General features: G+C 35.5%; 1 protein-coding gene across 1 annotated transcript; it reads left to right on the top strand.

Annotated features, from left to right (window-relative positions):
- LOC136036319 (Golgi SNAP receptor complex member 2-like) lies at nucleotides 1–27,213 on the top strand. Its single transcript, XM_065718474.1, has 5 exons — nucleotides 1–121; nucleotides 13,598–13,792; nucleotides 18,125–18,256; nucleotides 18,683–18,767; nucleotides 26,966–27,213. The coding sequence occupies exons 1-5, from the start codon at nucleotides 95–97 to the stop codon at nucleotides 27,121–27,123; spliced, it is 597 nt and encodes a 198-aa protein (XP_065574546.1). The 5' UTR covers nucleotides 1–94; the 3' UTR covers nucleotides 27,124–27,213.
- The last annotated feature ends 271 nt before the right edge of the window (nucleotides 27,214–27,484 follow it).

Consider the following 27,484-nt stretch of genomic DNA (forward strand, 5'->3'; position numbering starts at 1 on the left):
CTTTTTCTAGTTCAAAGCTACTGGCTCAAAGCGCATAATTTTAAACTTTCAACACGTGATCTATAGTTCCTTCCTTTAGATAAATAATATCAAAATGAATTTTGAGGATTTTGCGCAGAAGGTTTTGTAAAATTTCGAAATTTTATATCATAGCATATCAATGACCTAAAAAAGATTGTTTTTTTCTCATTTGCTAGTACCATAGACTAGGCCATTGAAACTAATTAAGAATCAAGTAGGCCTATGGCAGTTCTTTGACAATCCTTACCAAACTAATAATTGTAAAAAAAGGGTAAAATTCTAGTTAATTGACTTCTTGCTATCTTAGAAAGGGTTTAGGTTAGGAGAATGAAACTTTCAGGGATGAATCTACAGACTAAAGTATGTCCCGGGAAGGTATTTTGAGGTAACTACCTCCACTCCTTCTCCCTCTAGAGGGCCTTGACCTTTGATGAAATTTAAAAATATGTGTGTTATAAAAGTGAAACGGTTGCAAAATAGATCTTCTGCTTGAATGAAGTACAACAAAATTGTTTTCAGCATCATAACTTTGCTCAATTCCATTTTATAAGGTTTTAAAGACATGCAAATACATTTCCTAAATTCTGAAAAAAACATTGATATGGCTCAAAATTCTACTCAGATAACAAATTGCATTTTCAGAACTAAAGGCAGAGAAAAAGCAACTGGTAACTGAAACTAAGGTAAAATGTTGTTTTGTCAAAATTTCAATAGGTATAGCCTGTCATTTAGGCAAATTTCAGGGCCCTCTAGAGGGAGAAGGAGTGGAGGTGGGCACTTTAAAATACCTTCCCAGGACATACTTTAGCCTGTAAATTTATCCCTGAAGTTTCATTTTCCTAACCTAAACCCTTTCCAAGATAGCAAGAAGTCAATTAACTAGAATTTTAGTCTGTAGACCCATCCCTGTAAGTTAAATTTTTCTAACCTATCTCCTTTCCAAGATAGCAAAAAGTAGCTAAACTGGAATTTTACTTACCTAGGCTATAGGCTATATTTCTTCTCTGAAGTAAGTAGAATCTAGGTGAAAGTGAAACAAAATTTCAAATTACTTATAGAACAGGGTTGACCTATAGGATCTGAAGCTCTCTCCTAGTTGAGAAAAAAGTGTAGTTGTTAGCTTAATATTTTCAATCAAGATTTGATGCATATGTGCCTATGAGTTTTTGAAACAAATATCCTAATCTTAGTGAAGACCAAATTTACTGAAGGATAGAATAATCATGTGCATTCATTTCCTTTTAAAAGAGTACTAACAACCTATTAGCAGAAGAATCTTGGGTAAATATTCTGCTTTTCATATCATTGACTTACAAATAAACTGAACATATCACTAGATGCCATTTTTTATGCTGTTTTTGAAAATAATAAGTGCTTTTCTTGCAAATTCAATTTCAAGTCCTTTTAGGACCCTTGAAAATAATAATGTCATTCTATATTTTTTGGATATAAAAATAGGTTATAACATTTGTATAACTTACTATTTCATTGTCAATCCATTGATTGTGAATTGTAATATTGATTTGTCAAGATTGACTTAAATAAAAAAGCCAAAACAAATCCACCATGTCTTCTTCTTAATCTTTTTGGTAAAATAAAAACTGCCATTTCACCTATATATCAAAAATATCAAAACCAACAGAAATAAATTGGCAAATTGAGAAATTGTTATGAATCTTTTGTCCAACTTAATCATGATAAATCAATGCTTGTGGATTATTTAAGTGTAAAAAATGGATTTATAATCAAATAGTAATTTTAAAACTAATGTTTTAAGCCTTTTTATTACCCAAAACCTAAGAATTTTGGTCAATGTTCCTGTTACCTGGACAATTGTTCAGGGTCATGAAACTATTGTTAATAGATGCATTTTGACTTTTTGAACATCTTTTCTCTCTTGCAAAACTACCAGAAACTCACCATTATGGAGTTATTCCAGCCCACATATCCTGTATTTACAAATATAGAATTGCAATCATTTCCATTTTCATTTATTGGATATTTGAAATTGCAAATCTGTAATAGTTTAGAAACAAATTTGGGCTATATGTTTGCACTTCAGGGGGGTGGGGGTAAAGCATAGCATATATTAAATACATAAACTAACCAGTGCTGTATTTTATATATACTATGCTTTACCCCCTCCCCCCTGTAGCGTTTTACCAATTATATGATTTATTTAAACCCAGGCATCTAGAACAAAAGTCATTATATAGCAACAGCAAGCAGTTAATATCAAATAAGCAAAAGCAAAGCAAGCAGGCATATCATTATTTAACATGCATAATATTACATCCTCCTTCTTCCCTAGAAGAAAATTCTAATCACTTACTGGCAGTGGAGACCCAACTGTTAGTACTATTACTAACATCTCCAAGAGAAGGCGCTAGGCTTGCTTCTCTTCACTTTGTACAGACACAAAACAAACTAGAGAACTCCTCATATAGCACTGACTTAACACACACTCAAGAGAAGGCGCTTGGCTCACTTCTCACCAGGTATTATATACACTATATACAGACTTCAACTTCTCTTCTTTTGAGATTTTTGTTGGTAAGTTCACAAGTTCAGTTTGATTGGTGGCTTACTCTGCCTCCCGTACCTTGATTTAGTTACTGGTATAACCACCGGTACTCCCTCCTTGGGTGGGCTTGGGCTACTGGTAGTACGGAGCAGGGCTGTTCTGTCAAGTGAGGGAATGTCTGATGATGCGGTAAATGGTGTTTTGTCTGCACAAGTTAGGTCTGATGCTGGGGGGATTGCAGTAGGAGTAACTGCATTGCTTCCAGTGTATTTTACTGAACTACTTCTGTTCTGTACTGGTGTTGATGGCTGTGCATTTGATATGTGTTTCTGATTCCTCTGTAGAATTGTTCCAGCTTCAGTTTCGATATGGTACGATCTAGGGCGTGCTGCTGGTGCTATGATGCTGGTGGTGCTCCACTGGCCATGAGTTTGTTTCTGGAAGGTCACTGTGTCCCCCAACTGGAGTGTAGGCCTAGACTTGGCTTGTTTGTTGAAGTATTGTTTCTGTCTTGACTGGGCCTCTTCCCGCTTCAGCAGGTACTTTTTAGTTGGAACCACCTGCTTCCGCAGGTGCTTTTCTGTGCAAGGTAAGGTGGAGCATAATTGGCGGCTCATTAGCAGTTGTGCAGGGGCGGCGTACTTGTCTATGGGTGTATTTCTGTATTCCAGTAGACCAAGATACGGGTCATCTCTGCCTTCACTTGCCTTGGTGAAGATGTCCTTGCAAGTGTGGACAGCCTTTTCTACCAGTCCATTGGACTGCGGGTAGATAGGGCTGGAGGTCTTGTGCCTTATGCCCCATTCTTTGATGAACTGTTCAAACTCTGCAGATGAGTATTGTGTTCCATTGTCTGAGATGATGGTGTGGGGGATCCCATGTCGAGCAAAATGTGCTTTTAGTTTACTGATGACTTCTTTGGATGTCACGTTTTTCAACAGGTCGACTTCAAAGAAGCGGCTGTGGTAATCGACTGTTATAAGATATTTTGCTTCATTCCAATCAAATATGTCTGAGGCTACCTGCTGCCATGGTACTAATGGGATCTGGGAGTTCATTAGAGGCTCTTTCTGGTTGTTATGCTATGTTTCTGGCAAGTGGGACAGTTTATGATTAGCGTTTCGATATCACCATTCATCTTTGGCCAGTAGACGAGCATCCTGGTGCGTTGCTTTGTCTTTTCCATACCAAGGTGGGAGACGTGAAGTTGCTTGAGGATTTAGGGTCGCATCTTCCTTGGGATAACGATCCTTTCGCCTTTAAATATGATGCCATTCATGTATGACAGCTCATGTTGAAGGTTCCAGTATGCAAGGAGATCCGTGGCACATTGCTTTCTGGTGTTGGGCCAACCACCTTGTATGGCTTCTCTGAGATGAATCAGGTGCTCATCTTCCTTGGTATGAAGTCGTATTTCCTCGAGCCTTGCATCGCTAACAGGAAGTACGCGTGCAATCTGGTGGACATACACCTCGATTTCTCTATGGAGCTTCTCGTCAATGTCAGGTAGGTGCAGCCTTGATAAAGTGTCTGCGACTGCGATTTCTGTCCCTGGTCTGTAACTGAACTCTAGGTCATAGGGTTGAATCTGAAGCATCATTCGTTGAGCTCTGGCAGGTGCTTTTTGAAGTGGATTTTGTAGGATGGTTTCAAGTGGGCGGTGGTCTGTGGTTACTTTTACATGCCTGCCATATATGAAATGATGGAAGTACTTGCAACCAAAGACTATTGCGTATATTTCCTTTTCAAGCTGTGATTATTTCTGTTCAGCTTTGCTAAGGGAGCTTGATGCATATGCGACAACGTTGCCGTTTGACGAGATGTATGTTCCTAGACCGTGTGACAATGCATCCACAGTGAGGTCGGTGGACTTGCATGAGTGGTCAAAGTATGCTAAGTTTGAGACTGTTGAGTGTTTGATGTTTTGGAGGGCTTCGTCATGCTCCTTGGCCCACTTGAACTCGGTGGCTTTACTGAGGTCACGCAGGGTTTTATTCTGTGTTGATAAGTTTGGGATGTATTTTGCAAGATAGTTTAACATACCCAACAGAGTTGCAAGTTCTTCTGAGTTTGATGGTGTAGGCATGTTGTTAATAGCTTCGAGTTTGTCAGGATCTGGCTGCATTCCTTGTTCACTAATCACATGTCCGAAATATGTCACACTTGTCACACAAAAGCTGCATTTCGCTTTGTTGAACTTGATACCTTTTGCTCTGGCTTTCTCAAGTACAGCTACTAATCGCTTATTGTGTTCCTCAAGGGTTGAACCAAAAACCAGAAGATCATCAATGATGACAGCAAACCCGTCTAATCCCTCGAGAGCCTCTTCCATTCTTCTTTGGAATTCATCCTGGGCGGAGATGATGCCAAACGGCATCCGTTTAAAACGGTATCTGCCAAAGATGGTATTGAATGTTGTTAAGTCAGCAGATTCATCATGCAAGACTAGCGACCAATATCTCGACCTTGCATCCAGTTTGCTCAAGTATTTTACCCCATGGAGTTTGGAGGGTACGTCTTCCAGGGAGGGAATAGGGTAGAATGGTCTTCTGATTGACTTGTTCAAATCTACAGGGTCAATGCAAATTCTTAAACTGCCATCCTTTTTTTCTACGGCGACCATCAAATTCACCCAGTCAGTTGGTTTAGAGACTTTTTCAATTAGAAACCCTGTTTGGGTCTGTAATTCTTTATGGAACAGAAACCTGGCTGGTCACAATCACAGCTCTCAAGACCATAGACATGTTCCAGACAAAAAGTCTTAGGAGGATAGAAGGCCTGAGATGGCTAGACTTTGCCAGCAACCAGAAGTTACTACAGACAGTGCAGCAGATGCTGTTTTCCATCCAAATTGCAGAGTGCACTCTATGATGGTATGATCATCTTCTTAGAGTGCCATAACACCTACCTGCAAAAATTGTGCTGGAATTTAACCCCACAGAAGCTGGGTGGAAACAACGCCACAGAAGACCAGAACACAATGGTCTGATAGTCTTTCAAAATACTTGAAGCTGGCAAACATTGATGTCCACAACATACCAGCATTAGCTGCTGATTGCACCAGTTGGGGGAAGCTGACATCACATTTTATGCTGAACCATGCCCAGCAGGAGACGTAAGTCAAGTAAGTCAAGGTAGCTCTATGTCTTCAGTCAAGATTTGGCCCATTTGGGCTCATGTTTTGAAGCAAATGTCTCACCATAAGATAAGACCAGAATTACTAAAAGCTATAATAATCATGTGCATTCCCTTTTTAAAAGAGTACTAACAACCCATTAGCATAAGAATCCTGATGAATTTGCCCCTGTTGTGATATTTTCCTCAAAAGGCACAGTCTTTAATTTGTACAGCATATCCTCTATTCAACTTAAAGTAGATATATTACCTACATTTTTCATTATAGTCATTAATACTGGAGCAGTTCTCACACAATGACCAGCTGCCCAATGTATATAAACATAGTGGACATGTGTAGAACATTTTTCACAGTTTACTCTCACACCACCAAATAGAAAATGACTTGCAAACAATAGGAATGTTCTTTTTACTTCTAGAGAGAGGGGAGTAACGAGGTGATATTAAAATCGATTACATCTCTTTTTGGACAGGATATCTTAAATTGTCAATTGTTCTCACAAAAAAAAGAGACTGAAAAATCTTTTGGATAGAGTCTTAAATCAGCATGAAAACTTGAATGTTTTTTTTTTTAGGTAGTGTTCAAAAGCAAATCCACAAGGCCATTCTGTTTTGTTTTGATTAGTATATCAATAAATTGAGTAAAAGCATTTGGCCCACAACATAGAAGCCTTTTACAATAATCCAAAGTTGGAGAATCCTTTTCCATGATAGTGTCAAGCATTCTTTCAGAGAATATTTTCTTTTGCACTGAAATTTTCTGAAATCAGTCATTTAGAATCAAATATTTTTAATAATATCCCAAGAGTCCATATGATTTTTTGTTTCTCAAATCCATCAATTCTTTTTTGTTCTTGACACTCCCACTGCCAATTATAGACTAAGCTAACAAGGCCAAGATTGAATATTCTTTCTACTTTGTGCACACTCTCAATGTCTATTGGCTCCCTAGAGAAAAGAGTAAACAATCAACAAAAATGTCTAACCAAAAAGAACAAATAATTATAAAACATTGTTTATTGTAAGAAATGTAATATTAGAATATTATACATTTTCACTCTTTTTTCACAAGGTGGGTCCATCTGTTGTCTTTGATGTGCTTCATGATTGCATTCAATCCATGTTATAGTCTGGATATATGCATTATACTCAGTTTTGCTGCAAAACATAATTGTTCTTCCAGCTTAAATTTACTCAAAGATATAACATCTACCAAACATCTCACCTCACTCAAATGTTAGTTGGCAATCCTTTCCAATTTCAACTTCTAAATTGGGGGCTCTTGTCGTCGCATCATCACTGTCAACTCCTTCAAGTTGCAATAGTGTAAGACCTCTCATTTTTAAATATTAGAACAGTTGTTAACTTGAATCAATGTAAACTAATCAAATATTGATCTGGAACTGTGATAATATGTCACTTTATCAAACTCTCATACCAATGATCATGTGATGCTTGCCAGATGGATACTCTGTGCTGAAATAACACCTGACAATTGATGTTTCCTCTAAATGTTCTTATCACCAGAATTAAAGATAATGCTATGTATGTGTCTGACAGTATTCATTGAGGGAGTACTTGGCAGTCTGAGCTGCCAAATTTTTTTTAAGGAGTGTGTCATATTTTTTCCGAAAATGTGCTTTTTGTGTCATCTCAGATTCCATAATGTGTCACAAAATGTGTCATATTTTTTTGCTACAAGTGGTATCATATTTAATTGTCAAATCTTTATTTAGAGTTTTGAATATGTAATCTTTTCCAAATCAGTTCAAAAAGGAGTAAACTTAACCTTATCCTATTATCTTGGGATCATGACCTTTTTGTGACGTCATGAAAGAAATAGAAACATTCGATTAAATTAATGTTACACACTATGAATTTGTGTCTGGGCGGCCAACGAGGCAAGTTTACATTTATAAAAGTTTTAGGGACAATCAATTCCGACAGCAAATTGAAAATAGACTTTTCGTATGACGTCGTAATCGTAATCGGCTCTATACGTAATCGGCTTTATTGGCTAAGCTTTTTATTAACTCAATATGTAAGCCATTCAACCAGCTTCAATCTAGTATTTTTGTCATATTTTTTGGTGCCTTTTTAGGCCAGATGGATTATTCTGAAGGAAAGACATCTCTAGAACTTTGTAATCTTGTCCGAGGTTGGATACCCCTCCTGTACTCCTAAAAATGGGAGTTGCTGCTTATGCACACAGCTCTGGTAAACTGCATGCTGTTTAATTTTTACTATTAAATACGTACCAGTTGGCTACATCAAATACTCAATCAAGAAGTATTCAGCGTGCATTTTGATTTGAAATTTCCGCCTATGGCTGTTTTTTTTCGCGTGGTTTAAATTTTAAATACGGTGATGGCATCTGTCCTGCATTCTGCACTGTTTGTGTACTACTGTCACCGTTAGGCAGCGCTATTCCCTTCCATTAATTTGTAGCTTTTCTGGAGGTAGAAAATTGAAATTTTACTCTTCTTTTATTACCATTTAAAATCAAGACTAGGATGACAAAAATATGTCATTTTTTTGAAAAATGTGTCATTTTTTTTGAAAAATGTGTCATTTTTGTCGATGGTGTCATTTTTTATTGAAAAATATGTCATTTTCGTCGATTGTATCATCATTTCGTCTGAATGTGTCATTGTGTCACGCAACATCAAATTGTGTCATTTTGACACAAAATGTGTCAATTTGGCAGCCATGTTGGCAGTAGTGTCCAAAGGAACCCCAGGGGTACTTGGCGTTAGTATCCAAAAGGACCCTTAGGGTACCTGGCGGTAGTATCCACAATGCCTCTACTACTTTTTAGTTGTAAGATGACCCTCCCCCCACTCCTTGGAGAAAGGGCTGCAAGCTATGAACTTTGCTCTTTGTTTACATGTAGTATTTGCTATTACAAAGTATACAGACGTTTTCAGGGGTATTTTTCTGGTGGGGGTCGAGGGAGGGGGTTATGTGGGAGAATATTTCTATTGAGGAATTTTTCATGGGGGAAAGGAATTTTCCATGAAGGTTGCGCCAGATTTCCCAGTATTTTTTGAAAAACCATCAGATATTAAATTTAAAAAAAAGAAAGTTTTTGACTGAAAGTAAGGAGCAACATTAAACCTTAAAACAAACAAGAATTATTATGTATATGAGGAGGTTCACCCCCTCATCAATACCTTACTCATAGGTCAAAAACCTATGAAATAAGTTCCCTGTGTACCATCACATCAATATGAGAACCACTTTGTTCATCAGCCTGTTCTCAATTTGGAGGTTTTTCTAAAATTCTGTGAAATCTGAAACTTCACCTAACCTGTAGTGTGACTGTTTAGATTCAAAGCAGAGCTTATAAATGGTGCTATTCTAAGGCCTGTTTTCATGCATTTATAGTTTGTATATTCTTTAAATTCCCAGCTATCTTCTTGGTTAAACTGTTTATGGTAACAAACTGTTAGTAAGGAGCAACTCAGCTCAATAGTAACCAAAACTCTAAAATAAGAATTTTTACACCAATAGATCAGCTTATTATGCTTTGACCAAAAGAATCAGCTTATTATGCTGATTTCAAATACATAAGTTTCGTTATGTTTGGTCCTCCCCATTAAAGACCACAAGCCTAAGAAAATTTGCCTGATTTTGAAAAAAGAGGGAAACATCCCCTAAAAGTTGAAGAATCATAATGAAAATCACACCCTCTGATTTAGCATATTAGGAAACCCTACTGTAAAGGTTTCAAGGTCCTGTCTACAAAAATGTGGAATTTTGTATTTTTTACCAGAAGAAAGATAGGCTATGTGTGTTTATTTGTTTTTTCCCCATGAGTGATTATATCAACCCAGTGATCCTAGAATATCGTGAGAGGACCCATTCAAACGGAAATTAAAAATTCTAGTGTCCATATTAAGTGACCAAAAACAATGGAAGGCAACTCTCCTCCCCTGCCTCTTTTTTCCCCAAAATTGTTTGGTGAAAATTTTGAGATGGCCATTTTGTTTTAGATGGTGAAATTTTGAGATGGTCACATAGTTGAAAGGCCCAATAACTATGCCTTTGGATATAATATGACCCCCCCCCCAGTCCCAGGGGAAAGGTCTTTAAGTTATAAAATTTGCCATTGTTTACACATAGTATTTGTAATAGATTTAATAGATGTCATAGAGTATGTATACATTTCTGGGTGCAGGGGGGGGGGGAGAATTTTCTGCTGGGAGTTTTTTTAATGGGGAGGAAATTTTCCGGGGGGTGAACTTGTCAGGGGAAATTATATACTTGGCCAGAATACCTATACAAAATTCTTTTTATATGTCTTGCTTTCTCTTTTCCATCTCAGTTTTAAGTGTGGAATAATAGTCTGAGGTAAATTTTCACCGGGATTGAACTGTCTAGAGGATATTTGTGAAGGGAGGATGATCTCCTGGTATTATTTAGAAAACAATCAGAAATTAAATTAAAAAAAAACAATTTTTTTCAACTGAAAGTAAGGAGCAACATTAAAACTTGAATAGAAATTATTACATATATGAAGGGGATTGCCTCCTCCTCAACTCCTTGCTCTTTATGCTAAATTTTGAATTTTGTCCCAATTCTGTAAGAACGAATCCTGATAGACAAGGGTCATTAAATTATAACAATAAAAAGTTTTTTTTTAAATTACTGACAAACTTTAGATATTTCACAGAAGACTTTTATTTCACACACATTCTTCATGACAAAGAAATAATTAAATGTTTTCATAGCTAGATTTTCTCAAGAAAAGGGAAATAGACAAAATTCCAGAGGGACTCTACACAATCCCGGAAAGTAGTTCAGTTAGCAGGAATATAATCCTTAGTTTTGCCTAAGTTATTCCACAGGAAAGGATTTTGAAGTCCGAGAAATTGTAAAGTTCCATTGGTCTCCTGATAAAATTGATTCACCTTGAATGTTTTTTTTTATTGTTTCTCCACCTTTATACTTTTTTAATATGCGGTTTAAAAGTTAATCAGTTAATAAATAGCTTAGAAACAATGGGAAAACGCCACCAAAAAAGGATCCGATCTTGTCTATGCCATTTAAAGCCAGAATGTCTGAGAACATAATGATTAAGCTTTCAGCTTTTGACCTAAATATATAAGAAATGGTGTGAGAAATTGAAGGTGCTAAATTTAAAGCAATCTTCAAACAGTGGTTGGGGAAAACCCACCTAAACAGAAACATTTGGCTCTTATCAGAGGCACGAATTGAGACTTGGGCACCCCCTAAATTTTGGAAGTACTTTTTTTTAGCATTTTCGTTGGACTAAAAGAATCACCCCTCCCCTTCTAGAATTTGAGAAACACCTTCTTTTTTGTTCCTTCATTTTTTTTTTAATGAAAAAAACCATGCCTCCTCCTATATTTTTGTGAATTTGCGCCCCTGGGCTCTTGTGCTCTTTCTAACTTTTTTCTGTACCATCTGCTGTTGTATGAAAGGCTGTCACACTCAAACAGTGTTGTGACAAGTACTTCAAATTTGTACTTAAGTACCAAGTATTCAGTACTTCCAATTTTTGTACTTAAGTATCAAGTATTAAGTACCAGACCACAATTGTACTTAAGTAGTGCTTGAGTTTTAAGTACAGAAGTTGTACTTAAGTAGTACTTCAAGTATTGCTTAAATTCAACTCTACTTGTACAATTTTTAGCTCAGTCTTATCTAGTAGTATAATGGGAATAAAATAAAGTCATATAATAAAGGCATTATGTAGTTTAAACAAATAATTAAACACCGCGAAAGACAGTAGAGCTCCACTTCTTTGAACGTTAGTTAGTTTTAAACAGTAACAGTGTCACATGTATCCACTTAATAAAAGTCATCCAACAGTCTACCAAAGTAACCAATTAAGGGATTCTAGGTAGTTCTAGGAATTCTTCAACGGGTGTTGAAGAATTCAACACCCGAACTGTAGTGTTCTTGGTCAAGAAATATTGAAAGAAGTGTAGCCCCCCTTGCTCAAGATTAATGATTTGTCTTCTGGTGGAGATGCTCATACTGGGAATTTGCTTATAGCACTGCTAAGCACTCAAACCTGAGGTCTCATAGCAAATTCCTTCATGAAGACAAAATGGATCCTCTAGTTGAAAAAAGTCTTTCAACAGGAGCTGAAGATGGCAATACACAGTTGTACTTTCGAAAAACTTGCCGTACATGAGGAAAATTCTTAAGAACACAAAGATCCTTCCGTTTGTCTCCTAGAAACTGTAAAACCTCTATCTTCACTTTGTTAACTGCAGATTGAGACTATGATGAATCGCTCTGATCTTCTGAGAATTCGTAGAAACCATCACCTGACAAGTGGCTGGACTTGTCGTCATCAGGATCACTCGTTCTCATCCTTTTAGCCTCTTCAACCAACATTGTTGCAGGTGCTTTTTTCCAGCTGTCGGGGAATATTTTGTTCTTGAAGATGGGCCTACTGCATGTTGCGAGGACGTAGGTCTTGCAGCTTTGGATGGAACCCTCCAGAAAGCTAAACGGCCACTTAACAACATCTAGTTGTGTGCTAACCAATGGAGCAGTGTACTCCAAAGACTACTTGAGCTTCATTAGTTTTTTCTGAATGCTTTTGATGGTCGGAAAAATGTAAACATCTCTCTTTCAGAAATATTCTTTCAAACAATTTTTGCCAAATCCTGAAATCCAACTACTTTTGCGTCCTGAAATTGCTTTTTTTTTAATATTTTTCTGTAATCCATTGAAGCAGAATGTACTTGGGAGAGTACTTGAAAGTAATTAAGAATTTATTGGTACCTACCTATCTATTTTACTTAAGTATTAAGTACTCAGAAAGAATGTTATTAAGTAAAACTCAAGTACCTTGATTTTGTACTTAAGTAGTACTTGAAGTACAACTACTTGAAGTATTTCCCAACACTGCATTCAAAGCATAAGTATGTCTTCCAGATAATCATTCAGTTTCTAAGGAAAAAGTATTAATTGGTGGAACATTTTATCCCCAAATAATTTTTTGAAATATATGTGAAATCTGTATTTTGCATAAATGATAATTTAATTATATAGTACTTATATAGTGACTATAGACTTATATAACAGTTGTAAAACTTCATACCTATCCCATAGGAGTGGAATCAGGATTTTCTTATGGGGGCACATGAGACTTCAAAGTCGTATTCGTAGGAAACTAAAGGACTTGGCTGCAAGATCGTTGTTCTCTATCTGCCATATAAGACCTGAATCATGGATTGGTCTTCCAGCTAACTTGAAATCAATGCAAAAAGTAAAGGAGACTCATCATCAAAAGTCATATTCTAGGCAGCTATAGTGTGCGGATCATATAATTTATGGGTAAACCTATGGGAGGGTAAATGTTAGGTATCTTAGAATGAAGGTATGAAAAAATTTGGGAGGGTGTTTCAATGTTTGTTTGGTTGAAGTTTGTTTTGGTGGTTTGGAGACACGAGAAGAGGAGAAGTAGAATGCTTTGAGACTTGAAGTCGACTTGATTCAGGGAAGTATGAACGCGTTGTAATGTTTTGTTTCATTTGGTATGCCATCTATTTGTAAATAAGTAAACAAAATAGGATGCTTGAATTTACCTGTTTTTTTTTCTGGACCGTTTTGGGGCTCCACTAAAGTAATGCTCTTGTTTATTTTTTTAAGATAATATTGCTGTAAATAGATAGCTTTTTTCCTTGAGGAACTAATTCTGTGTGGGGTCCTTAACAAAGTAAACTCAGACAAAATGAGCATCATACGTGATACAACAGTGGGTGTGTATCCTACATTGAATCACACTGCTTTACTCATATTAGCAAGTATCTGAATAAGTGGCTAAAAACTTGCAGTTTTGGAAATGTGATGATTAATTATAGAAAAGCCCCATAAAAAAAAGCACTTCTTCAAGATACACCCTTTTAATTTCTAATTTGAACCTCTTTTCAGTTTGAGGTTCTCTATATGGAGCTTAGAGGATCGGTTACACTATCAGAGCTGCCAGCCACTAATGTAACTTCGCAGAAAATTTCTGAGTTGAGACGACTATATGACCGAATGGATATTGCAGCTTCTAACATGCCTAATCGCTTTGCTGCCAAAGAAAAGACGCGAAAATACTGGACAGATTTAATGAACTTGGATGTTAGTATTCACAATTATATTAATGGAACTGGTATACTTACTATTAGTCTATAACGAACATCATATTTCCAAAGACAATGACCCTCTAAAAACTTTATGTACTGAATGTTTATTTTATTTTTTAAGTTGTTTAGCTTTCCTGATCAATTATAGAAAAACTTAAATAAGGTGAACTGGAGTAAGCTTGCCACCTTTATTGACTTTTTTTTACTTCAATGTTCTTATTTTAGTCCCTTAGAGCCTAAATCATACATTACTGTATACAGTTTTATTTATGGTAGATTTTGGTAACTGTATATTGTATACTGTATACTTTGTATATATAATTTTTACTTTATATAATATTTGCTTTATATTTATTAATTTATATAATAGACTGTATAATGTTATTTTTCTAAAAACTCAATTATCATCAGTAATTTCATCACAAAAAATTAAGATTCTTTTTTAATAATCAAATGTGAGCTGTGCTTTTTTTTCGTGCAAAGCTATGTTCCAGGGACGCATTTGAAAGAAGGAAACTTGAAAAAAAGAAAATTAAAATTAACAAGTAACATTTGCAATACCTATGGTAATAGTGACCAAAATCATAAGCAGACTAAAAACGCCAATAAAAATCACATCAACTGCAAGTTCATGAATTTTGAAATTAAGACAACAAAATGAAGGAGACGATTTATTCAGACATCAAAACGAATTGAATAAGAAATGGTTAATAAATTTGAAAATTTACTTTTGAAAAAGCCCATATTGTTTATTTACTTCTCTGGAAATTGAGGATTATACAATGGAGTAAATAAAAATACAAAAACATTAAAAAAACCAATGATTTACACAAAAGAGAGAGAAAAAAATTTAAATAAAACATAATTGGTCTAGAAAAATAACTAAGTAGAGTGGATCAAACGCCAAAAAAAAACGAAGAATAAATTAAATCTCATGAATCTTGTAAATTCTGGGAAAAAAGCTCAAAGTTATGGATGCAGAGAGCAAAATTTAAATGACCAGTAGTACTGCTTAAGGAAATGTTAAAGAATTGCCCACATAAATGTCCATGACGCTATCAGATCACTCAAGGTCAGATACTTAAAAATTCTTCAAAAATATATGCTAGAACAAACAAAACAAACTCTAGCAAGTTTTTTTCAGTGTATAGTTGTAGCTACTTCAATTTAGAAAATGTTCCAACTAGTGTCCCTATGCATCATCATCGTCAACATCATCACTGTTTATATCTTTTATTGTAAATTGAAGTACCTAGAGGAATCATAAAATTGCAATCACTAAAAATGTCAAATGATAAAAACTCATAAAATTAAAAAAGGGAAAACAAATCCAAACAAAATTTGCAATCACTAAAAATGTCAAATGATAAAAACTCATAAAATTAAAAAAGGGAAAACAAATCCAAACAAAATTTGCAAGGTTCGCAATTGCGAACCAAAATTGATTTGGTGTGCTTGCTTTGGGTGTGTGGAATATAAAGGTTGAATTCACAGAAAGTCTCACGTGACACCTTTTTAATTACCAAACAGAGTTTCTTCTACCGATTACATAGCCTAGTGTGTGTACAAAGCCAAATTTTATGGGAAGGAAGGGCAGAGTTGCCAATTTGGGGGAATAATTGCCCCCTAAAAAATTTAGAAAATTACCTTCTTTGGGTATTTCTTTGGGTAGTACATATGACATCTTTTAATTTTTATGGTATACAAGAAACATTCAGAGATACTGCTTTTTTTTATTATTATTTGAGTTTAGTAAAACATTCGAGCATTTCTTCATACCGATTACTAGATCGCAGTTCATAATTTGATTTTAAAAGAAATAAACGAGAACAACAGTGTTGACTAGTTTCATCTGTGATTTGGTGAATAAATATATTCCTTCCACCATACCATTTTTTGTGCTGCCTTGGACAGTGGCGTCGTTGAGGGGAGGGGGTAGCTGCGGCCAACATAATAATTTGGAAAGAATTATAATTCATTAAGTAGCTTTAAAACTGTGCCAAATTTGCTCTTTACTTTGATCAGATATTTTTTTTAATTAATCCATGCTCGTTTTTAACATAAGGAAAACGAGAAAAATAGAGGTCCATTACATTTCAAAATATGTCCCACATTAATATTTTTTCAAATATACTGCCTTTGAAACCTTATCATTAAGTAAAAATGTGAGCCTAGTTAATTGCAAAATTGAAAAATGTTCGATACATCCTGTTTCGCCACATTTGGTCAGGTCAATTTTCTTCCCTGATTTTTAAGGTGCTTTTAATTTATAAAATCTATCAGTTCAAGATTAGATTATCTTGTTTTAAATCATTTAAAAGTGAAAAAGGATACACACTCTACATCTGCAAATGGGACAGAAATGGAATCATTAAAGAATAAGAAGGTAGATGTGCTGTGAATATAATTTCCTGAATGAAAAAGAAATCATTGAAAAAGAAAATAAGACATAGTTCTTTCTATAATGATAATCATATTATAACTAGATAGGTCAAATTGGTTGTAGTTTGGTCATAGAATTTGGTAGAGGGGGATCCGCTCCAGGAATCGTTTCATTGTTTTAATTTGTCTTTCCACTATTTAATTGAAGCTCCAATTCTCTTATTTGTCACTGAAATGCCTAATAAGCGCTGATAACATCCTATTCCTTACATTCTGGATTCACATACTAACCCACACATGTAGGACTGCCTCTATGCACAATACTTTGCTGACTTCTCACTTTTTTCGCTTTCCTAAATATTTCTTTTAACCAGCTCCAAAAAAACAATTGACATAAATGTGATAAGAGTTATGACTGAAAAGTCACAAATTTGAAATGCGGTTGTTATTTAAATGAGGGGAATATGTCACTATATGATGTTGCACAATCTATGGTAATACTTTGACTTATCCTGTATCTTTACTTAAACAGCACTATTGCGCTGCCTTTGACGAAGAACAAACAGAGAGAGAAATCTCAATGAAGAAACAAGACAAAAGGGACTACGGCCAGTAGAAAGGAAAGATAAAATCCAAGGCGACGCGGATTTTCCTCCTGTATGAAAATGAGGCGTCTTCAACGCTGATGAAACAAAGATCAAAACTGAAATAACCTAAAAACAAATAAAACCAAAACCAAGGAATAAAAACAACCTATACTTTTATCTACAAGTTTTGCAACTGATCCACATAGGCCACAGAAGCTAATAGAATTATTTCATCGAGAATGCCAACGTTGCTTTGGTGTTCTCATCGAAATAACTCTATTAGTTTCTGTTACCAATTTGGATCAGTTGCGACAATTGTAGATGTCAATGTTGGATGTTTTTATTCCTTTTGTTTTGGTTTTTATTTGTTTGTAGGTTATTTTAGTTTTTATGTTTGTTTCATCAACGTCGTAAGACGCCTCGTTTTCATGCAGGCGAAATATCCGCGTCATTTTGGTTCTTATTTTTTCTTCCTACTGACCGTAGTCCTGTTTGTTTGTTTCTTCATTGAGACTTCTCTCTTGTTTGTTCTTTGTCATGGCTGGCCAGTTTGGTTTAAGATTTTTCATCTGCCTATGATTTTAGTTTCAGCTTTATGTGGCCCGCTGATATCAATGATGTTTATTGATTTACATTGGCAAACCCACAAACAAACCAATTTAATAAAAAAAAAATCCTAAATAACATTTCAATAAATTACGTATTAAAAGTTTAGTAACAGGAATTAAATCTTACAATGTCCAATCCAATCACAATTACGAGAAAATGAATAGCGCCATACCCGTTGCTATTAGAATAGAGCTTGGTTCAATTATGAAATTGAGCATCCTGTGCTGGGGGTTGGGGGACGTGAAGGAGGATATGTACTGCAGCATTAGTGGCTAATCTGGCTAAAAGCCGAGTGCATGCGACATTTACCTTTCCCACCCAAAAGCTTGTTTATGCTATACTACGATCGTCTGCAGCAGCTCATCGCTAACAATTTTAGCAAAAGCCAAGCACCTGCACTTATATTAATGACAGTTTAGTGTGTGTTTATTGTTTATAATGTATTGTTTTGTTTGCGTAATGTTTTCACCAAGTAGCGTGTTTGTCAAACAATTGCTTTTCTTCACTACCGCTTGAATAGCACCTACTTCAATAGCACCCCCTCTTGTCCCCCTAATAAAAATACTACAGCTACGCCCCTGGCCTTGGACTAATTCTATAGGAACAAAAAAAGGGGCTACGAATTCTTCATAAACTAATGTACGGATAAAAAATATTGACCCAGAAGAAGAAAAGAATAAATACTATAATCATTTAATCTAAATACTTTGCTTTAATCGAATATTTTTTTAGCCATTAATATCTTTTAGGGGGAGATCAAAGAAAGAAGAAGACAGCAAGAAAGAGCAAGTCTTTTGGAAGAAAGTTCTTTAGCCCGACGCAAGCCTGAAGAAGTAAGGCTTAATGTAGATGCTGAGCTAGAATATCGACAATCAATTGATGTAAGGGTTTCTAGTATGTATTTATTGACTAATTTTAGGCATGATGTGTGTCTTGGTGCATCCAGTTGTGACAAGCTCCTCCTGTAGTGTTTTATGATAAACATTATCGATTTTTTATCAGTATTGATGAATTACGTGCTATTAGGCGTATACATGTCCAGTCCTCACCTTAGAAAAAATGACTCTCAAGTACCGTCTGTGCCAATTCTGTTACATGTTGATTACTATTCAGAGATAATTTCTGTCTATCCGTGTGTCAATCTGTCTTAAATATGTTCCTACAAATAGATTCAAAAACTCATTCCACTTTCCGCTCAAAAGAAAGTGTGCTCTAAATCTTTTTGTTTTCGGCTTTTCGGTATTAAACATATAATTATTGTTCTTGATAAGCAGAACTAAAGAAGTACACGTCTGTTATTTTTTCAGAGGACTAAATCGAGTCTCGACAGCATGATCGAAGCTTCACAGGCCATGGTTTCAACCTTGAGAACCCAGCGAGTTACAATAAAAGGTATTACTCGTATTTTATATTGCTTTGCCATGATTTTTCTTTACACTGCTGTTTGCCAAGCAGGTACTAAATAGTGGAATAGTATAGGATCTAAAAGGTGTTGAATTTTGCTTTGGTACCTAGATTCCACACACCCTAAAAAAAAAAATCGTCCTGTGGACGAATGGTCGGTTCGCTCTGGTTCGAATCAGAGTTAAAAAAAGATTAGACCTGGTTTGAATCTCCAGCTGAAAACATCTTTCGAAATAGCTTTATTCAAAAGCTTTCAAATAGAAAAATACTTTATTCAAAATAATTATCAGCTTCCTGTATATGCATTCATAAATGCTTACTGTTGGTACTAATTTTTAGATAAGAATCTTATTTCTAAAATGGACTATCACAAGCCCAAATAGGCCGAGTTTGTATTTAGGATTATAAAAAAAACACGCAAAAAAAGGCCAAAAAACGAATAAGGAATAAGCAATTTGACATCATAAACTATAGAAAATTCAAAACAGAAAAATATAAACTATGCCATAGAATAGTGCCTTCAACTTTTTAGCAAGTTAACTTATCTTTAGGATAGGAATGTCTGAAACTGAGTCATTAGGTGGTAAGACTGGTAGTTGTGGATGAATTTTTCAAGTTGATGCAAAAAAAATCGTTAATTTCATTAGGTAGCAGGGGTTTACCATCATTATCTCTCACTTCAATTTTAGGTCATTTTTTATCGAACTATATTGTGGAACTTCCTTGGGTTGGATTTACATGTTTAGCTTATTAATTTATAACCATACTGCTTACGTGAATATCTCTTTTTATGCACAATTGTATTTAATCTTGTAATCTTTTGAAATCTTCCTTAGGTCCAGTTAAATACTATTCATTCCTCAATTTTATCAGATCCCTGGTTAAATATCTTGAATAATCCATAGTTTTTCATTAAATTTCACATATTTTCTTTTTTTGTGTGAAGATTTCGCGGTATTTTTCGAACAATTCTTTATAGAATAAACTTGCCATTTTGTTACCATCAGATAATGAGAAGATATCACGCCAGTCACGATCTGTGAGCCATTTCTTATAGAGATTTACTAACTCGGGCATGTAGGCCCTGTACACCACATTATTTTTTTGTCTGTTTGCGATAAAATGATTAGGTACCCAAGCAACCCACAGATGGTTAGTCATAGCTAATAGGGGTAAAGTAACTGGAGCATTGCAATATTCAAGACAGTTGCTATAGATGAGATCTGACGTACGGTTACCTTTTGTTGGCACATTAACAACCTGCTTAAGTGACAGAGAATTGCTTAGCCATTTGGGATTTAAGACATTAAAGTCAGCACACATTATGATGCCAGTGTTAGGATACAAGGATCGTACATTGTCAGTGCGATTTCTGTAAGTAATTCACTAGTTCTTTATGATAGATACCACAGGGCGGAAAGTAAACAACACTTATCGTCACTGATGCCACTTCCTTAGGTAGCCGCTCAGGCCTGCACCACAGCCACAAGACTTTGGAACCATGTTTTTTTTTTATCCACTAAATGCAACATGCTTTTCAGTCGTAGACCACGATTCACAGATGCAAGCAATATCAACAAGTTCATTTTTCAAGCGTTGTTCGACCTCTTCCTTTTTGTTCATAAGTGACAGGACATCTGGCACTAGTATTTTCGGAAATGAATAAAGATGAATGAAGAGCTATACACTGCGGTTTCGAATTTGCTTGCCAGAACAATGAATCGGTTCCAAATTGGGAAACTCGGAAAACATGGTTCAAAGGGGGGGTGGATCTTTGATATCTTCAAAATTCCAAACCTGTTGGCTGTTTGGATCGGGTGGATTGGCGGAATGCGGGCTAATGTTAGTCCTTGCCAGTTTCTCCAGAGTTGCAGGAAAAGAGGTCCGCGTGGTGGGTCAGGGATGTGCATCGACTGATTTAAGACAGGCGGCTTGAGGTTCAAGCTGCCATATCCAGTCCCGCTCATAAGCGGGACTGGATACAGCTGTCTTTGGCAGCCTTGCATCAACAGGGGCGCATTATTTCGCTCCCCTTTTTTGGACTTCGCAATTCAGTCTTGGAACGTAGATTTTTCCTTTTGCGAAAAGTGAGATACACATTAGGATAACAGTTCATGAAACAAAAGCCATGAGTATAAACTTTATACACAGACATTTGTGTGGCAGAAGACAACGCTCGTCAGGGCACCTGCCTTTTAAAAAATCCACGGAAACATGGAGAAACGAACAATTCTCCGCCTTTTTGCAGCCTCCAATTATGTTAAATCTGCAAACACGAAATGTGAAATCTGCAAATCAGGGGCATGATCCGTTGAATGTGCCTCATCACCTGTATGAACGAACTGAGGATACTCTAGTTCAGTTTGAGTGGCTTGACTGGTAACGAAGCTACTGAATTGAACAGATACATCAGTACTGGGACATTTTGAGCTGTTCTTATTACCCTGGTTCAAGCACTTTTCACAGGTAAAAAGAATCAGTCTGAGCATTCTTTTCTTTCTGCTGTTATCTTCTCTATAGCAGCCATAAGTCTTGGTGCTACACCAGGAGCGGCTGGTGATTTTGTAAACAAATTTTTGCTCGGGAAAATAGTATTAGTTTAAATTAATCATGGTTCTTCTCGTTGTTATTTGGCTGTTTTTGGACTGTTATTTTTAGACTTCAATTTATTCAGAGTACAGGTTTTTAGAGAATCTTTTTGTGCAGAAATTACGCACACGAAGGTCGTCTTCAAGTCACTTGAGTATTTAGTTTCTCCACAGCTGGAATGAGACCATTTATTGCAGTTCGTATAGAGCCCGCTACCTGTTTTGCTGCTTATTCTTTATGAGCAGATGTCCCAATGTTCTGGGTCCATTATAGATCCCACCGCTGTGCACAAAGAATAATCACACAGGATGAACCCTTACTTTATTAAAAGGTTAATATCCAAAAATAAGATGTTTATTGAATGAAGAGGATCACAACGAAAGTGGATCAGTAACCAGTTCAAGCTATAACTTAGCATCACTTTAGAATTATTAAGGTGCGCTTTTATTGGGCTCAAGAGCAGGACTTCATACCATTCTATGTACACAGATTCCCAATGATTATATGAAATCCAGTAAGAAATTTAACCCGTTTAAAATTTCTGAGTTTTCAAATTATTGAAACCCCAGTATAGCTATCTGTATCCCGACATAATAGAACAGAAATCGGACAGAATCTGACATAATTTTGGGAATTACTGAAGGAGGTCATCATCCATCTTCTTTTTCAAAAATTGCCCCGAAAGCCTTCAAAAACGGTTATTTAAACAATAAAGTAAATGATGTCAAGTCATAGCACATATCCCAGTTCATTATATTTCCATGAAACTCAGCAATAAAGTAAACCAATTCGAAATTTGTTATTTGTAAAGCATTGGTTGTCAAAAGAAAAATCATTCAGGCACTATATGCCCTTCCCACACCCCAGTCTGATCCCCTCCCACAGTTTACCCCCCACCCAGCTGAAATTTATTTTATTCAAAAATCTGGTCAAAATTAAGATAAGTCTGCATCATTCAACCATCCACAGAAACGGGTCAGTTTTCGTTTGTATTTTTTTTTACCTTTATGGTACTATATGGCTCATATTTCAGTATTGACTGTCATTTTCACTTGATTTGTGAAAAATGGCTCTAACTTTGGTCCCTTTACCCCAGGATTTTGACAAGATTGCGTCAATGCATCCTACTTAAATAAAACACACACAAAATTACTATTGTTTTGCAAGGGAAAATCTTTTCGCTGTAGCCTTGAAGGATGCCAGATGACTTACATTCCGTATTGCAACTGGTATTATACTCCATACACAGGGAGCAAATCTCCCTGGACATGTATTACAAGAAAAACTCTAGTCGTATTTCTAAACTGATGGAGTAGATTCGATACTCCTCGTGTATCCTGACTATAAAGATCACTACATATATAGAACAAATATTCTCGAAAGAAGAAGGCAGTATATTATTGAGATGCTCATATGTGAAATACTACCTTCATAATATTTAGTTTTTGAAATATCAACAAGTTGATTCTTGTTGTAACCTTCATTAATATTTTGTGTTATGATTATTTTAGGTGCTAAGTTTTAACAGCTTCATTTTGAATTTTCTGAAATTTTTTATAAGATGACACGAAATTACTTGCCCATATGCAGCAACCTTAGGAAATATACGGAAAATAAAGAAATCTAAGAGTGTTCTTTGGAACTAAGTTTTTAACTCGGTGAAGGACACCCCAGAGATCAGAGGTCCACTCTCTTTTCCTTATTGTTTTTAATCGTGTTTTAGCAACGATTCATGAGTGTTTTAAATTTGCTGATGATTTAAGTGTCTTATCACTGCTATTAAGCCCTGCGACTACCAAATAGTCTAAATTGATGAGAATTCTTAATTATCTAAAAGCTGAATCAGAAAAGGTAAAACTGACGGTCAGCAAAACTAAGACCTCTTAGGCCTATATGATTTTTTTCTTCCTAAAGGTTGATAGCCACTCTTCCCTTAATTTCCTATTGCTGACAAAGACAACTGTTGAGATATTTGGAGTACTTTGTTGGAGGTTTAAGATGGAACCCGCGCGTTGACTCTCTGACTAAAAAGGCGCCTCACTTTTACATTCATTTTTCAACCTGAAGAGATGTATGTCAAATGAAGTTTTAAGTCTGTATACTACAGCAACGTTAAATCTTTTCTCGAGTATACATGTCTAGCTTGGCTTCCGGGCTTGACGAAAGATCAATCAGATAGACTTGAGATGATACAACAAAGAACCGTAAAAACTATACTTCGACACAACTACTCAACATATGATGATGCACTAAAACAACTCAACTTGAATTCACTTGCTAGTTGTCGACATGAGTTGACTTATCGATTTATCCATATTGTTTTTAATTCCCCAACTCATTGTTGTCTACCATCCGACCTTGAGAGCCCCCCTACTGAAGGACCAGTCACTAGACTCCAACACATAAAAAAGAATTGTGAAAAAGAACACAACCTCTATTACTGAAAGATATTGCAAATCATTTGTACCTTATTTTACTCGGTATTTTAATAATATTACCTTGACAAATATTTAATGTTTGATGCAGTTTATTTCAGGTATCTGCCTATAACTGTTTTTGAATGTACCAACCATTTATATTTTTAATATTCTGATGTATTCTGTGTAAACGGTCACTATTTAAACGAATAACTGACTCTTGACGTATATTAATTTTATTTATGACTCATTTTAATTTATTGACCTTGAAGCAGCACTAGCTGCTTTGATTTTTTGGGTTGCTGTTTATTTTCTTTTGTCCCTTGTTTGTTTCTTCTTTTTATGTCATGACATGCTCCTGTTGGCTCCAGCTATTGTAGTGATTAAACATGTTATATTCTATTCTTTCGATGTACCAATCCTCTGGACAATTTTAGATATCCAGAATCTCACCAGTCAATTCATTATGTCTGTAAATACATAGATTATTTCCCTAAATCCTGTTCTTAAGTCTTTTAGGTTTTTGTGTTTTTTCTCTTATCTTTAGAATCATAAGCTATTTGTGTAAGAAATAGACATAAAGGGGAAGAATAAATTTTATCCTTCTTGTTCTGGGACACCCAAGATCCATGTTTACTAGAATTTTGAAAAGTGATTTCAAATAACAAAACCAATATCTAGAATTTGTGGTTATTTGCTTGATATCGAGAATGTCCGTGAGTGCTTTTTAGATGGACTCGATCGAATTCGGCTCTTGAAAAAAGGGTTCAGCATTCGAAGGTAAAAAGTGTTGTTTTATCCTTTTTGGGCATTAATCCTTATTTTTAGAAAATATCCTTATGACTATGTAAAGACAATAGTCCTACTAATGTTTTGGCGCTAAAACCTAAAAAATATGAAAATTATACCTGGTTGGTTTTAATAACTAGTTATAATACCCAGTTATACCTAGTTGGAAACGCTCAATTCCTGTATTACTTCGAAATAAAAGACGTGGTGTATACTCTTTTGTGAGGAATTGAGAAAAATGTTTGCCCTATTTCCACCAAGCTTATACCTAGTTGGAATTCAAGAATATTCTCGGTTTTTGAGTTGTTTTGTAATTTTTGAAATCTAGTGTAATCACCTGTGATACATTTAAACTATGTATTACTAGGAGATTATACTTATAGCTGACTGAGTTTTATCGTCCTATTGTTGTATCCTCCTATCTGTGTGATAAGAAGAAAATAAAAAAAAGTTTATAGAAAGAGAAATTATTGTAATGTTCTTTTCTTCAGTCATAATAAACTGCACAATGGGATAAAACAATATTTTATTGTTCTGCTTTCATTAGGTATAAAGACAAAAATGCATGTGGTATTCTTCTATCTTAAACTTTGATAATCGAAGTAATATAGACGAATAAGTTTCACTGGTAGGTTCAGCACAAACGTTTTATATGGACAAAGTCTTTACCAAAGATGTCTATAAAAAAAACTTTTTATTTTTTTAATGACCCTTGTATTTGAAACTGGTGCTAAAGTTGCCGAAAGCAATAAGGTCTTTTTTTCTGTAAATTTTAACAACAAGGTTAAAATTTCGAAACTTCAGTGAAAATACAAATATTCACAAATGAAGAAGTGCCTCCTAGCATCTCGAGACTTAATTGCCACGTAACAGTGCTGAGTAATTCAACAAAGACTTATCATAGCGAAATGCTCCTGAAAATAATTGGTATCTTGTATCAGTTGTCTGAGATTTCTCATTCACGTCTACTGGTATCTCACAAATAGTAGCAAGTAAGGTTAACCTTGGCCCTGATTTATGAGTATTCCCCATTTTTCAGACTGATGTGCGATAACCACGTCGCTTAAACTTGCAACAAAAATAGAATTCTCTTTTAACGTTAATATGAAAGTTTCAAATATCTATGTTTAGTGGAGCAGACCAGAGTAGTATTTGTTATCATAATTTTTTTTTAGGATTATTTGACTAATTATATTCAAGAGCTTCTACTTTCTGAACTCCAGTCTTTTAATAGAGTCTCTTCTATGTCAAGAACCTTACACATTTAGGCATGATTCTCTATGATGACAGAAACTAACCAGAAGCTTCTGAGCAACTTACACAGTTTTTGTGGTTATAGATTAAATTGCATTTGCAAACGACAAAGTGACACCGCACTTGTAGAAAAAGGGGAAAATTGAAATGTATTCTTTGTATATGACTTTTCGATAGTGTCAAATAGATTTGCTGTCTCTGCATTCTCACTGAACTGCTTGAATTCAGTCTTTGGGGTAAAATTGCTGTTTTGTACCATAAAAGGGCAAAAAACACCACTTTCCTGTGGCACAATCTTTTTTGCTGCTTAAGACAAACACTAGAACTTTTTTCTGTTTAAATGAGCCTTCTCGAATTGTTCTCTGACCCGGTCGTATCTAGGATTTTTTTAGGCCGGGGGAAGTGGTTACAAAAAACTTTAAAAACGCTTCAAAAATTTGTCTACGAGTTGGGCAAACATTTCGGTGGGGAGGGGGAGGTTCCAACCCCCTAATCCCCCCTCCTGAATACGGCCTTGTTTATGACCATTGTTTCTGTACGATAATGTCTGTAGGAAAAACAAACAAACATGCCTCCGTGATCATTCGTCTAAAAATGGGGCATATTTCTTAGGCTTTTAACTTCTGGTAGGGAGCTTTAAGCTTAAAGGATTTTACATATTTACAATTGCCGTAAAAAGCCGATTTTTTTAAGTATGAAATATTGTCAAAACCTGTTTTTTAGTTTTGTTTACTATTAGCACGAGTCGCTCCTTACTTACAGCTCGTTAACACAAACTGTTTGACTCGTGGCATTACGTGAAGCGATGCTGGTTGCATTATATGCTGAACTCAGACAAGGACGCTTGGGGAGATCACTGTACTTCTCACCGATTATGCCAAATGTATAAATTCTAGTCATGATTGGGTTAAACCAAAATAGAGCAATTTTCATAAGAAAATTTGTATAATTTAAGAAAAACTATCCCCTCCCTACCCTGAAAAGGGAATAGATCTAATAAAAATAAAATCATACCAGACAATTCAACCCACCCTCGTAATTCTATCAGCGCTATCTTTCAATTAGTGGCAAATTTCATCATTGTTCTAGATTGCAGTTAAACTCTTCTGATTTGATTAGCAACCTATAATTTTGCAGGGATCAAGGGACGTGCCCTAGATGCTGCCAATTCCATTGGGATGGGTTCTACCGTTATTAGATTAATAGAAAAGAGAAGCGACCAAGACATGACAATTTTTTTCGTTGGCTGCATTCTTGTTTTAGTTCTTCTCGTTCTTCTGATTATATATTTCTGAAAGAAATCTTTACGCATTGGTGTCTTTTCAAGTTTGATGGAATCTTTATTTATTTGGATATTCTTTAATAAAATTCGAGAGTTGAGTATATAGGAACTACTATGTCTAAAATATTTCATGTTGGAGCAGTGTTAGAGTAATTTTGATCACCCACTATCTGTATTGGTTTTTTACAATTAGCCATGACTTGATGCCCCCAACTATTCGATTTTAATTCAAAATCAACGGATGAGTTCGCTCCTGGGTTTGCTGATGAAAACCCATTAACTAAACGTAATGGTTTATCATCCATAACTACGGTGGTTGACTGTAGTTGACTTGATTAAAGTCAGTCCAAACCCTATTTCTGACTGTAGTTTCG

This window comes from Artemia franciscana, chromosome 15 (genome assembly GCF_032884065.1).
Source record: "Artemia franciscana chromosome 15, ASM3288406v1, whole genome shotgun sequence".
Lineage (NCBI taxonomy): Eukaryota > Metazoa > Arthropoda > Branchiopoda > Anostraca > Artemiidae > Artemia > Artemia franciscana.